Source organism: Typha angustifolia, chromosome 1 (assembly GCF_048772165.1).
Source record: "Typha angustifolia cultivar Huaian chromosome 1, ASM4877216v1, whole genome shotgun sequence".
Classification (NCBI taxonomy): Eukaryota; Viridiplantae; Streptophyta; class Magnoliopsida; order Poales; family Typhaceae; genus Typha; species Typha angustifolia.
Genome location: NC_133239.1, coordinates 4,156,186 through 4,166,811, shown reverse-complemented (window position 1 = coordinate 4,166,811; position 10,626 = coordinate 4,156,186). Strand labels below are relative to the sequence as shown.

At 35.8% G+C, this 10,626-nt stretch overlaps 1 protein-coding gene across 1 annotated transcript; it reads right to left on the bottom strand.

Annotated features, from left to right (window-relative positions):
- Positions 1-62: 62 nt before the first annotated feature.
- On the bottom strand, positions 63-9,228 carry LOC140763953 (uncharacterized). The gene is made up of 13 exons (XM_073102348.1): positions 8,913-9,228; positions 8,724-8,840; positions 8,450-8,547; positions 5,873-5,956; positions 5,510-5,640; positions 5,302-5,374; positions 5,163-5,208; positions 4,949-5,058; positions 4,727-4,834; positions 4,571-4,630; positions 3,347-3,408; positions 2,472-2,787; positions 63-996 (listed from the first exon to the last, which is right to left on the bottom strand). The coding sequence occupies exons 1-13, from the start codon at positions 9,097-9,099 to the stop codon at positions 772-774; spliced, it is 1,617 nt and encodes a 538-aa protein (XP_072958449.1). The 5' UTR covers positions 9,100-9,228; the 3' UTR covers positions 63-771.
- Positions 9,229-10,626: the final 1,398 nt, after the last annotated feature.

The following is a 10,626-nucleotide window of genomic DNA, read 5'->3' as shown; positions in this document are numbered from 1 at the left end:
AAGGAAACATGCAAGTAGTTTGCTTACAAGTAACCACATTATACCGAACAAAAAGATTGAAACTGAGAAGTAATAATTATAGGAAAAAAAATGAAAAACAACTACTTTCAATCAAAGTCCCACAATAATTCCATCTAAATACTGTTAATATCAAGATACAATGTTTTGATAGAAAAAGATGCCACGCAGCAATCTCATTTGGTGTTTTGGTATAAAATTCTGATAAAACCAATTTTAATCTTAGCAAGCTACAAGTCTACAACCATCAATTATGGTAAGATATTCCTTGAAAGAATACACGTACAGAAAACATGGCTGATGTGCATATTATTGATCTTATCTTCAGTTCCAGATGAAGTTCAGCACAATCCAAAAGAAAGAATATTCATTTAACCATTGATAAGCTGAAACTGCTACGATGGACTGCATAGACCGAACGTCAAACCGTCAAAAACATTGTTAGAGCCATGGCTTCAGCCAGAAACCTCTCAGTTCAACTGTTCAACCTTCAAAACAGCTGAGGTCCATCTTTGAAGAATATGATGTACCCTGAGATAACCTTCTTCCACAGAATAAAACCTCAAGCAAACTGAACGAGTAACAAGTTGGGTATAAGGAACTTCTCCAGATTTAGTACTGCTTTGGGCATTATGTGCAGATTTTGTCAGGAAGACAGTTTTGGTAACTGATGCAAGTGTACGTGCTGGAGACAAAGCCTTCTGTTCTTGAAAGAACAATTCCACTCTCTCCATTTAATCTTATTAATGATCCTCAGGCAGGACTTTCGCTCTCCTTGTTTTCCAGGTTTGGGGGATATACAGTATCAAAAACAACCCTAGCAAGGACATGTCTCACCTCTGCCAGTCCGCCATTGACCAGATTGAAATAATTTATCTTACTACCACGTTTTGGAACAAAGCCTCTATCCCTTTCTCTATTTCTAATGCAGTCAAATATCCTGCAAACTTTCAAGTATGATTGCAGTGGGATAAATACCTGGAATGAAATAAGCATATGTTAAAAGAGAGACTTCACAAAAGCTTTCATTAAGCAGAACCTAGCCTAAGGAAGTGAGAAGGAACATGTAAACCAGAAGTCTTGTAATGGTTAAGACAGCCAGATATATGGATATCTGATAAACTAATTCTGAATAAGAGCCTAAATAAAGCTGTGTAGAGTATTTTACAGATTGTTGCTCACAGTCCATTGATGAGTAGTTGTGTGTAAGGGTGTCAAAATAAACGAGCGGCTCGGGCAGCTCAATAGGCTCGATATATATATATATAATTCCAAACCCTAAATCCCTATCCTAACATTCAAATCCCTCAACCCGCCGCGCCTTCCTCCAACTCTTTCTCCACCGTTGGCAAGACTACTTCCCGGCAAGCTTCCTCCTCCAAGCCGATAAAATCATCAGCATGACCTACCTAAGTCGTCGAGCTTCTTCGAATGGTCATGGTGGAGAAATGCAGTAAAGCCGACCGATCCATGGTGGTGGCGCTGCAAAGCTTTCGCTCTCCGAAGCTCACCTAGGAACTCGACATTGGCCATGTGGTACCTCCGATAACTAGGGCTCAGCCTTACACGGCGAAGAACCCCGCGATCACTCCACCACTATGGTGGTGCTGGTGGATATCGTGGCCAAATCATTGCATTGATGTCAACGTCGAGCGCTATGGATAAGACTCTATTGAGTAGTCACTGTCGATCCGAGCGAAGATGAAGTCCTCAACGCCTTCCTCTTTCTCGTCGCCGATTTGAGGCATTCTCAAAAAGAAGAGACTAGATTGGCCAAAGGCGTAGGGGGAAATGGATTGGGGAAATGCCGACCTCGATGGCGACAATGGAGAAGGAGAAGAGATCGACAAGGCACCGTTCTCGGCAGCGATAAGGGATCTCTAAGTCAGAGACAGCTTGAATTTTTAGTTTTATTTAATTTAGCTTTGTTCAGCTTAATTAGCTAGCTTGACAACTTGAATAGTGCTCTATTAAAATTTGAAATCGATGTGAGGCTTTTCTATTTGATATTTGATATTATTTTTAGTATTAGAGTTGTATTTTTGTTATATTTACTACTTAAATTTAAAATTTCTAGCTTTAGTAAAGTTTTATTTAATTTAACTATTAAAGTTTAATTTAGCTTGAATAGTTCTTAGCTCGGCTCGGCTTGGGCTCTATCCAACTCAGTTTGAGTATAGCTCAATTCAGGCTTGAGCTCGGCTCAGGCTCGATCTGGCTCGGCTTGAGTTCCGCCCGAGTTAAGCTGAGACAAGTTGAGCCTGAAGCTAAAAAACAGGTTCGAAATTAATTTCGAGCCGAGCCTGAGTTGGAGCCGGCTCACTCAGGCTCGGCTCATTTACACCCCTAATTGTGTCATCAAAGAATGCATTAAAATTAATTAATTAATTAATTATATCCCCAACTATGAAACCAATAGGACAACATGCACGAGTTTAAAGACAATTACTTACAAGATCCGAATATGGTGCCTGAGGATATGTTGCCATTGCTTGTGAAACAAAGTATTCATCTGTCATTGAACTTAATGAAGCACTAACTGCAGAAGCGAAGTCTAACACCTCGCCCACCAAATCCCCATCTGCATCCCATTTCCGAGGTTCCAACATTTCTGGAAAGTTAATATTATGTGGATGGGTAATTCGTTTAGCTATTTCTACAGCTTCTGATAGATCTCCTCCATTATGGAGAGCAAGTGTGAACGTGGCTACCACCAAAGGATCTCGAGATTGACGCACCAAAGCTTGATGAAAAGCTAAAAGCCCAATCCTGTCGTACATACAAAGATTTCAAAATATTGGTGCTAGAAGAACAAAATATAAATATAATGAAATTAAACATGCAAAAAATAATCTCGCCATTAGTAGCTACAAATCAGCACTTAACAGACAGAAATCTTTAATCACAACAAGAAACCCCTCTCTTTCAGTGAGGAAAATCAGTCCACAAACCACCTCATATAGAAGCATACTTCCTATCAGCTTGCCTAACGAGCAAGGACACAAGTGTGTGGAACTTCTACTGTCTTACATTTGTGTCTACAATTTAGCTGCAATACTTGATGTTATCTCAAACATCTTCTACCATGTTCATAGGATGACGTGGAAATACAATATTCTGATATACAAACAGGTATTCCTCTAGTAGTGCCAAGTGTCGGTGCAAATATAATGAGTGTACATACCTTAATTACAGGTATCATGACATCCTATAATCAAGTGAAACTTGAGCTTATATTCATATACCCCAGAACTAGAGGATAACAAGAAAACAAAACTTAATCCAATAAAATCAACTAAAAGTAAACCAAAAAAATATTAGCTCTCACCATAAGCAACTGTGGCATGGTCTGTTAGGTGCAAGAAGCCTGTCCAGATTAGAGAACAGCACCTGCATCCATAATATTAATATTTATAAGAAATAAAACTGCAATCTAACTATCATGTAAACAAGAACTGTTATAGACTTGTAGTATATCCATTGTTAACTTGTAACAAAGTTATACTTGACAAAACAAGGATAACTAATTGCTGGAAATCCAGGATGATCCCATTTGATGTCGCCACTCTTTAAACAAAATGATGGCACACAGAATTTCAACAATGTAGGATTCTGACTATAGGACTATAGAAACTTAAAAAACCTGCTCATGATAATGGCAATTTCATATTGGAATATAGACAATGAGATAGAAGTAAAGTAATACTAATGATGAGCGATGAAAACTAACACTGAAATTGGACCAAGAAGAATACCATTTAGATTTCATTTAGAGAGCATTTGCAACTATCATGTAAATATGGTCCTATTTCTTTTCATATATATTGGTCTGCCTAAATTTAACAAGGTAATAAGTACATAATCTCTAATCATTGCAGAGTTAGGTTTGCAAGGGATAATTGATTCATATGACATGTCAATAACCTGTTAACTTGGTTGCGTCAAACTTGATCTCACTTGACCTGACCTTATATCAAATAGGTTGGCGAGTGAATTTAAGTTACAATTTCAATAATTGGTTAACTTCACCGTAGATTTCCAATCCCTTTATAAAGAGCATTCAATTGGAAGATTTGTTGTCATACATGCACTGATGGACCTCAACCAAGATCACGCAAGAATCAGGCAATCTCCACCATCTAAGTTACTAAATAGAGTTAATCAGGCTATGACATTGAACCCCGAAAAACAAGTTATAAAACCTCTGCAATATGGCAGGGCTTAGCAATTAATTCCAGTTGATACCAAGCATAAAATGCAGTGTGCAAGAGAAGTTTGCTGCCAAATTACAGAATGTTCAGGCTAGGCATAATGAGAAAATGCCATTTTTTTCCCTAATTGACAGACACTCCGGTTACTGCAAGTTATATATAATTATATATAGCACCCTGCCACCAGCAATACCCAAAGTATCTCAGAATTCAGAATATGAAACAATTTTAGTTCTAAGCTAATCATCAAGAGTGCATTCTCTAAAGAACGGCTTCAGCAACAAAAGATGTAAATCATACTTGACCAAGATGAAACAAAACAGATTTCAGTATCAACTTACCAATAACATATTAGATCGCTTGTCCTGCCTTCTGAAACCACTTGAAACAAAATATGCAGCCTGTGTCAAGGAATAAGATAATTCGAATCCGAACAAATAGAAATCATATAAATAGGGTGAATCGAAAAATTTACCAGCATAGCATACAGAATGTACCTGAATAGGTAACAGAAGTTCTAGAAGGCCAAATTTCCAAAGCAACCTCAAAGAAGCTTCAGCTGACCCATATGCAAGCATGTAGTTCATCTCCATAAGTATTCTACCCTGAAAAGAAAGAAAACAGTAAAAATAGGACAGAACCTTTTAGCAATTAATTCAATGAATAACCACAGAAGCAACCATTTGATGAAGATCTTCATAAGCATATATATACAGGACCTTATCAAGTCTTAGAATGGAGCTGGCAAGATCCTTCACAGAATGAGCTGTTTCTCTTGAAAAACTGAAGCCTAAACGAGCCGCAATTCTGATGGCACGTAGAATACGAGCTGTTAATTACACAAGAATGAATCACAATTATAAACGAAAAATTGTAGTCTGCAGCCAAGGCAAGATAAGGTGTTGTGAAAACAAACAGAATGTATGTCCTCACCACAATCATCTTGAAAGGAAGTACTTGCAGGAATCACGGTCCGAACCTAGTAGAAAAGAAGAACACAAATTTAAAGATCACAGTAAACAGATCATGCTGAATGTATGTGACCGATGAAAGTTAAGAGATACGTGCACACTTTAGATTTTTTAATGTCTTCCATGCCTCCCAGGTAGTCATAAATGAGATGTGAATATGGATTAAACATCAATCTGCGGACAAAAACCAAAGAATTAAAAGAGATACATATGAGCCTAACCAATTGGAGGCTACCAGAGGAATATGAGGGGATGATAGAACCAGTGATTGCAAAACAATAAGACGCAAGTAAGAATAGAATTTCCAACCCATTGATAGTAAAGTCCCGCCCAAGACAGTTTCTCCATCGAACATAATCATGTTCGTCACAGTTAGGTCTTCTTGCAAAATAAACCATGTCATTACTTGGCTTTCGTACAACAGTATTAAAGCTTGACACCTGCTTTATCAACATATAAATATAAAACATGAGAAACTAATACTAATATAAAATTAGAGTATCATTCAGCCTATGATCTGAGTCGCAACAACCCATGTTTTCCATCCATCTGACACAACTCTTATTTGGAAGGAAAAAATATCATATGCTAGATTAATATGTCAATCTTTTAGAACTATCTGAACACATATGCATGCCTATTATACAGAAGATGGTTACATGACAACCTCACCTCCACAGTTGAGTCATTTACATGCACATGGCATATGGGAAAACGTTTCCCAACTATCTCACATCTTGAGAATGTCTTTTGCACCTGCACACATAAAAGAAGACCAAGTATCAGTAATTGTTAAAAAGAAGTAATAATAACAAGAAGATATGAAGGAAGTGGAACAAATAATATGTTTTCATCTAAATAGACAATACAGAGCCATAGGCCTATTAAGAGGTCCTAACACCAAAACAAGCTACAAAAGGACAAAAAAAATCTGCATTCATTCACAGGATCTGTTATATATACATGTTGCTTTCCTTCTCAATTAGTACATTCCAACTGAAAAAAAATGGCATATGTCCATCAATAAAGAGTTTCAGCTTTCTAAAGGATAACATTATCTTTCAATAAATGTCCCTTTATTTTTTATCTAACTGATTATCTAAGAATTTCTCATCTATAAATTATGATTGTTTAAATTTTTATCTTTAAGATGACCAAGTATATTTTCTATTCAATATTCATTTTCCTAATAAAAGTATATCAAAGATGCTGATTGATCAGACTTCTACTATTTGTTCAAGAAGAATTGAGAGATTACAGGTACAGACCACGACATCAGTTCTTTGGCCTGAAAATGTGTACCTTGCCATGATTGTAGACATGTTAAGAGAAAAGGGCAATGGAAGTTTTGGGGCTCCATACAATTTTCTGAAACCATTACCATGTTGGGTTGACTCTGGCTAAAGGACAGGCACAGTAATTATGAATTTTCAGAGATCATCCTTTCTGTGCATATTGTCTGTGTGGGTGGTATTTGTAAGTTCTTAGCTAGACACTAACAATAATCTAGCCTAAGCTTGATCAATATTGTCTAGGAACACTAAAAAAGCTTACATCAGGATAAAAGGTACTGCTCACATTATTCAGAATAAAATGATACTAAAATGGCATGCACCTGTATTCAAGTAGAAAACATTAATGCAAAGCAAATTGAGAGTTCACTGTCTTCTCTTTTTTCCATTGGAAATGTTGGCTGATCATCTCATCACATTACTTGCAAACTTAGGCGAGAGAAAGACCTAAAATGTTCCTGAAGATCTTGCATTCTTACTATCATCTCAAATCCAATTTGATCCTCTAGAATCTAACTTGAAATCAAAATCGTACCTTGACTAATAAAGGATAAACTTAGAAGGACACTGTAGCAGCTTGCCCAAGCTCAAGGAGGGCATTTTCATAATTCAAAGATGAGTAGGTTATGACTATTTACCATGTCATACATATACAAAAAGGTCTCAATACAATTTTTTGTTTTCTTATATACTATAGAGAATATTGAACTAGGGCATCCTAATGCACGAGAATCCCACCTACACAGGGTTTAGAGAGGAAAGATATACGCAATCGTACCCTCACTTATGAGAAGATTGTTCCCAAAATTTAAATCTATAGTCTCTTGAATACAAGGGATAAGCCTTACCATCACACTAGATAACTCCTTATCTATAATATTGAACCATTTATTTTATTTCTTAGTTTATTAGAAGTGCCTACAAGTTACATCACGAATAATCACTCTAAAGGAAAACTAACATATCTGGACATAAGGTAAAGCTTTCATGTTTGAAATCAGCAATAGTTTTCATTATGTTAATAAGAAAGTTACTATGGCCCCACCAAGTTTAAACATGAATTTCTAATAGCTAGGGAAAATTAGGAAAGTTCGCTTAAGATTTGAAAACATCTAACAAGAAAATTAAAAACAACAATAAATATGATAAGGTGCTCAAATCATTATAATTTAACATCGAGTCTGCTTGTTAAGACTTAATCCATTGTTTCTATTAGTAACAGCTGATTCATGGTTCGTAGTATCGGCCAATACTGATAGACACCGGACACTTAGAATCTATATCTACCTTTTATTATTCTTTCTTTTAACACCTTCTACAGTCAATTGCTCACCTTTGTTACAAAGGTAGCTATTAGCCTCACCTGTAGGTGAGTCCTGGCCACCTCTGCTGCAATGGTGCCAAAATCCTCAATGAGCATATGTGTTTATTGAATCCATCCAGACTTTGATATTGTTTTTTTTTTCTTAGTATTTTTTACTCTTTGTAATTTTTTTTGTACTATCTTATGTGAGTAATTTAACAACTCCTATCTCAATCATTTCTTTTCCAAACTTTTAAGATTTTTCTATGTTATATCATTTTTTAGAATTTAAGTAATTAAAAAATAGTCTGAAAATAAAATGGTTGATTCAGTAACAGAAATAGCCAATACCGATGCCAACATTTAGAACCTTATTCATTCATTCCACTTGATTTCAGGATCTAAATCAGATAGTATCATTACAGAAGTCAACTTGCACGTCAAGAATGATACGTCATCCGTATTGACAATGCACAGACCTATTATTGTGATAATCTTGATAATCTGCCATTTCAAATAATATATACAATGACAGTAACTCTTAGAATTGAGGTGCTACATATGAATAAAATGAAGCATTTGCATTCTGAGTATTTATGACATAATAATCAACAACAACAAAAAAAAAACAATAGCCAAAAAGAGAGCTGAAACCTCTCTAAGATCTGCTGACGTTATGATATCAAAATCTTTTGGAATTCTCCTCATTATGAGATCGCGTACACAGCCGCCAACAAGATAGACCTCGTACCCTGCACAACAACTAACAACCTGATAACTCCAACTCATTTAACCACCATTACTAGTAACACAAAGATGATTGGAAAGACCAAGATTTCAAGACCATTAAGTTAGTCTAATAGAACCAATCTATTCCATATAGGTAAACTCATTACTAAATTAAACCAAATCAAGAATTTATACCGACCTTTCTTCCGGAGCCCATCGAGAACGGATCTCACCGGCTTAGCTATCATCGAAGTCTTAATCCCAAGCTCCTTCGAGTTCATTGCCTTCCACTCGGGTCCCTGAATCCCCTCGCGACCTCCACAGAGATAAAACAATATCCTATCAGCAACTACACGATCACAAACCAGAACACTTCTCCAACACTTACTTCTTCCATTCGCAAGAGGAGATGAAGTAGGAGGCGTCTGGTCTAAGGTTTCAACTTCGGCGGGGGCGGCGGAGCTCCGGCGGCGGCGGGCGCAGATGGTGAGGGGAGGGCGAATGAGGAAGGCAGTCTTGGAGACGACTCCGATGCCTGCGACGGCTATCCCCAGCTCCGAGGAGCGGACCACCATCGGAGAAGAGGAGGAGGAGGAGAAACCCTAGATTGGAGTGCGAACGCTCCAGAGGATAGGAATTAGGATGGGGGCAAGCGCGGGGAAGAGAAACGAGAGCAGGAGAACCCAATGGATACCGATAACCCGGTTAACCATCTAAACCGGATCCTAATAAATTCATAATTATCGGGTCATATGGATATTTATATTTCACACCCTACGTTACGTGTTTATTTCAATATATATGAAATTAGATTTACGCTTACTTAACATGGTAATTCTTGTCTATATATTGCTAGTCTTGTCTATTGTGTAGGCATTTGTTGCTAATGTATTTATTGTCTAATTAAGCAGCACTTTTAACTTAATATTAAGTCTTGTTATTGTGTTATTCATACTTCATAGGCAATGAATGGCTACCGATCTTTCTCATTAATCTTTCTCTGATTCACATTCCGTGTTTAAGGTTTTTTATAAACCAACTCCTACTTATAATTCTTATTTAATACCTCCCGTTAATTTAAATGGTACCAGCGAAAAAATATTTTATTATAATCTATAAAATAATTTATAAATACTTATATTACTCATGTTTTATTTAGAGGAGGAGGAGCAAAGAGGAGGAAAAATAATGGTAAAGGTATTTTAGTAATTTGGTTGATACTAGTTAGTCAAAATAATATCAGGGTGTTAAATGAGAATTATAGAACAAAAAAAAAAGAGTCGGGTTACAAAATAGTTAAAAATGAATGTGAATCATAAAATAGATAAAATATAGGATGTGATTTGTAAAATACTTTAGACATATAATGATAAATTCTTGTTCAAATAGTGAATTTAATTACCGTTCTACTGAGTACAACTATTGATTCGGATCAAAACTCGAATACATTTGTATTTATTTTTGAACGTATAAGAATTTAAAATATAGTTGACTATAAATCCGAAAATAAATATACAAGGTTACGAACACATGACACTCAAATATATGGCCGAGTTAATTTTCTTTAATGTTCTCTATACTCTTTTTTTTAAATTAAAAAGTGATTTTCTTTTAAGAAAATATATTGATTTTGTTTTGAAAGAGAAAAGGTAGTATTAATTGCAAAATCGACCTTTCTCTCTTCTTTAAAAAAAAATAAAACAAAGGTACTTTGGCCTAAATAAAGTCAATTGGGTGATTATGTAATGAAAAAAAAGAAAATAAGTTAAATAAACAAAAATTAAAACCACATGGACTTTTTTTTAAATTTTGCAAAATGCTCTTTTATTATTGCTAATTTAAAGGGGAACATCTCTTTCCCACTTGCTTATTGCAAATATTTGTTCCATTATGCAATGCAAAGTTAAAAGAGCTTGATCACCAAATGAGCCAAATGAATTATTAAGTGATCTAGAGCTTCTCTACTAGGGTTTCGGAAAAAAAATTTTAGCCGCCTGTTCCTCTCCTACTAGGGTTTCGGGAGTATTTCCTCACAAGTATTTTACTATTTTTCTCCCTTTTTTTTATGTTTATTCACTTTCTTTTTATCAACCTCTTTCCAT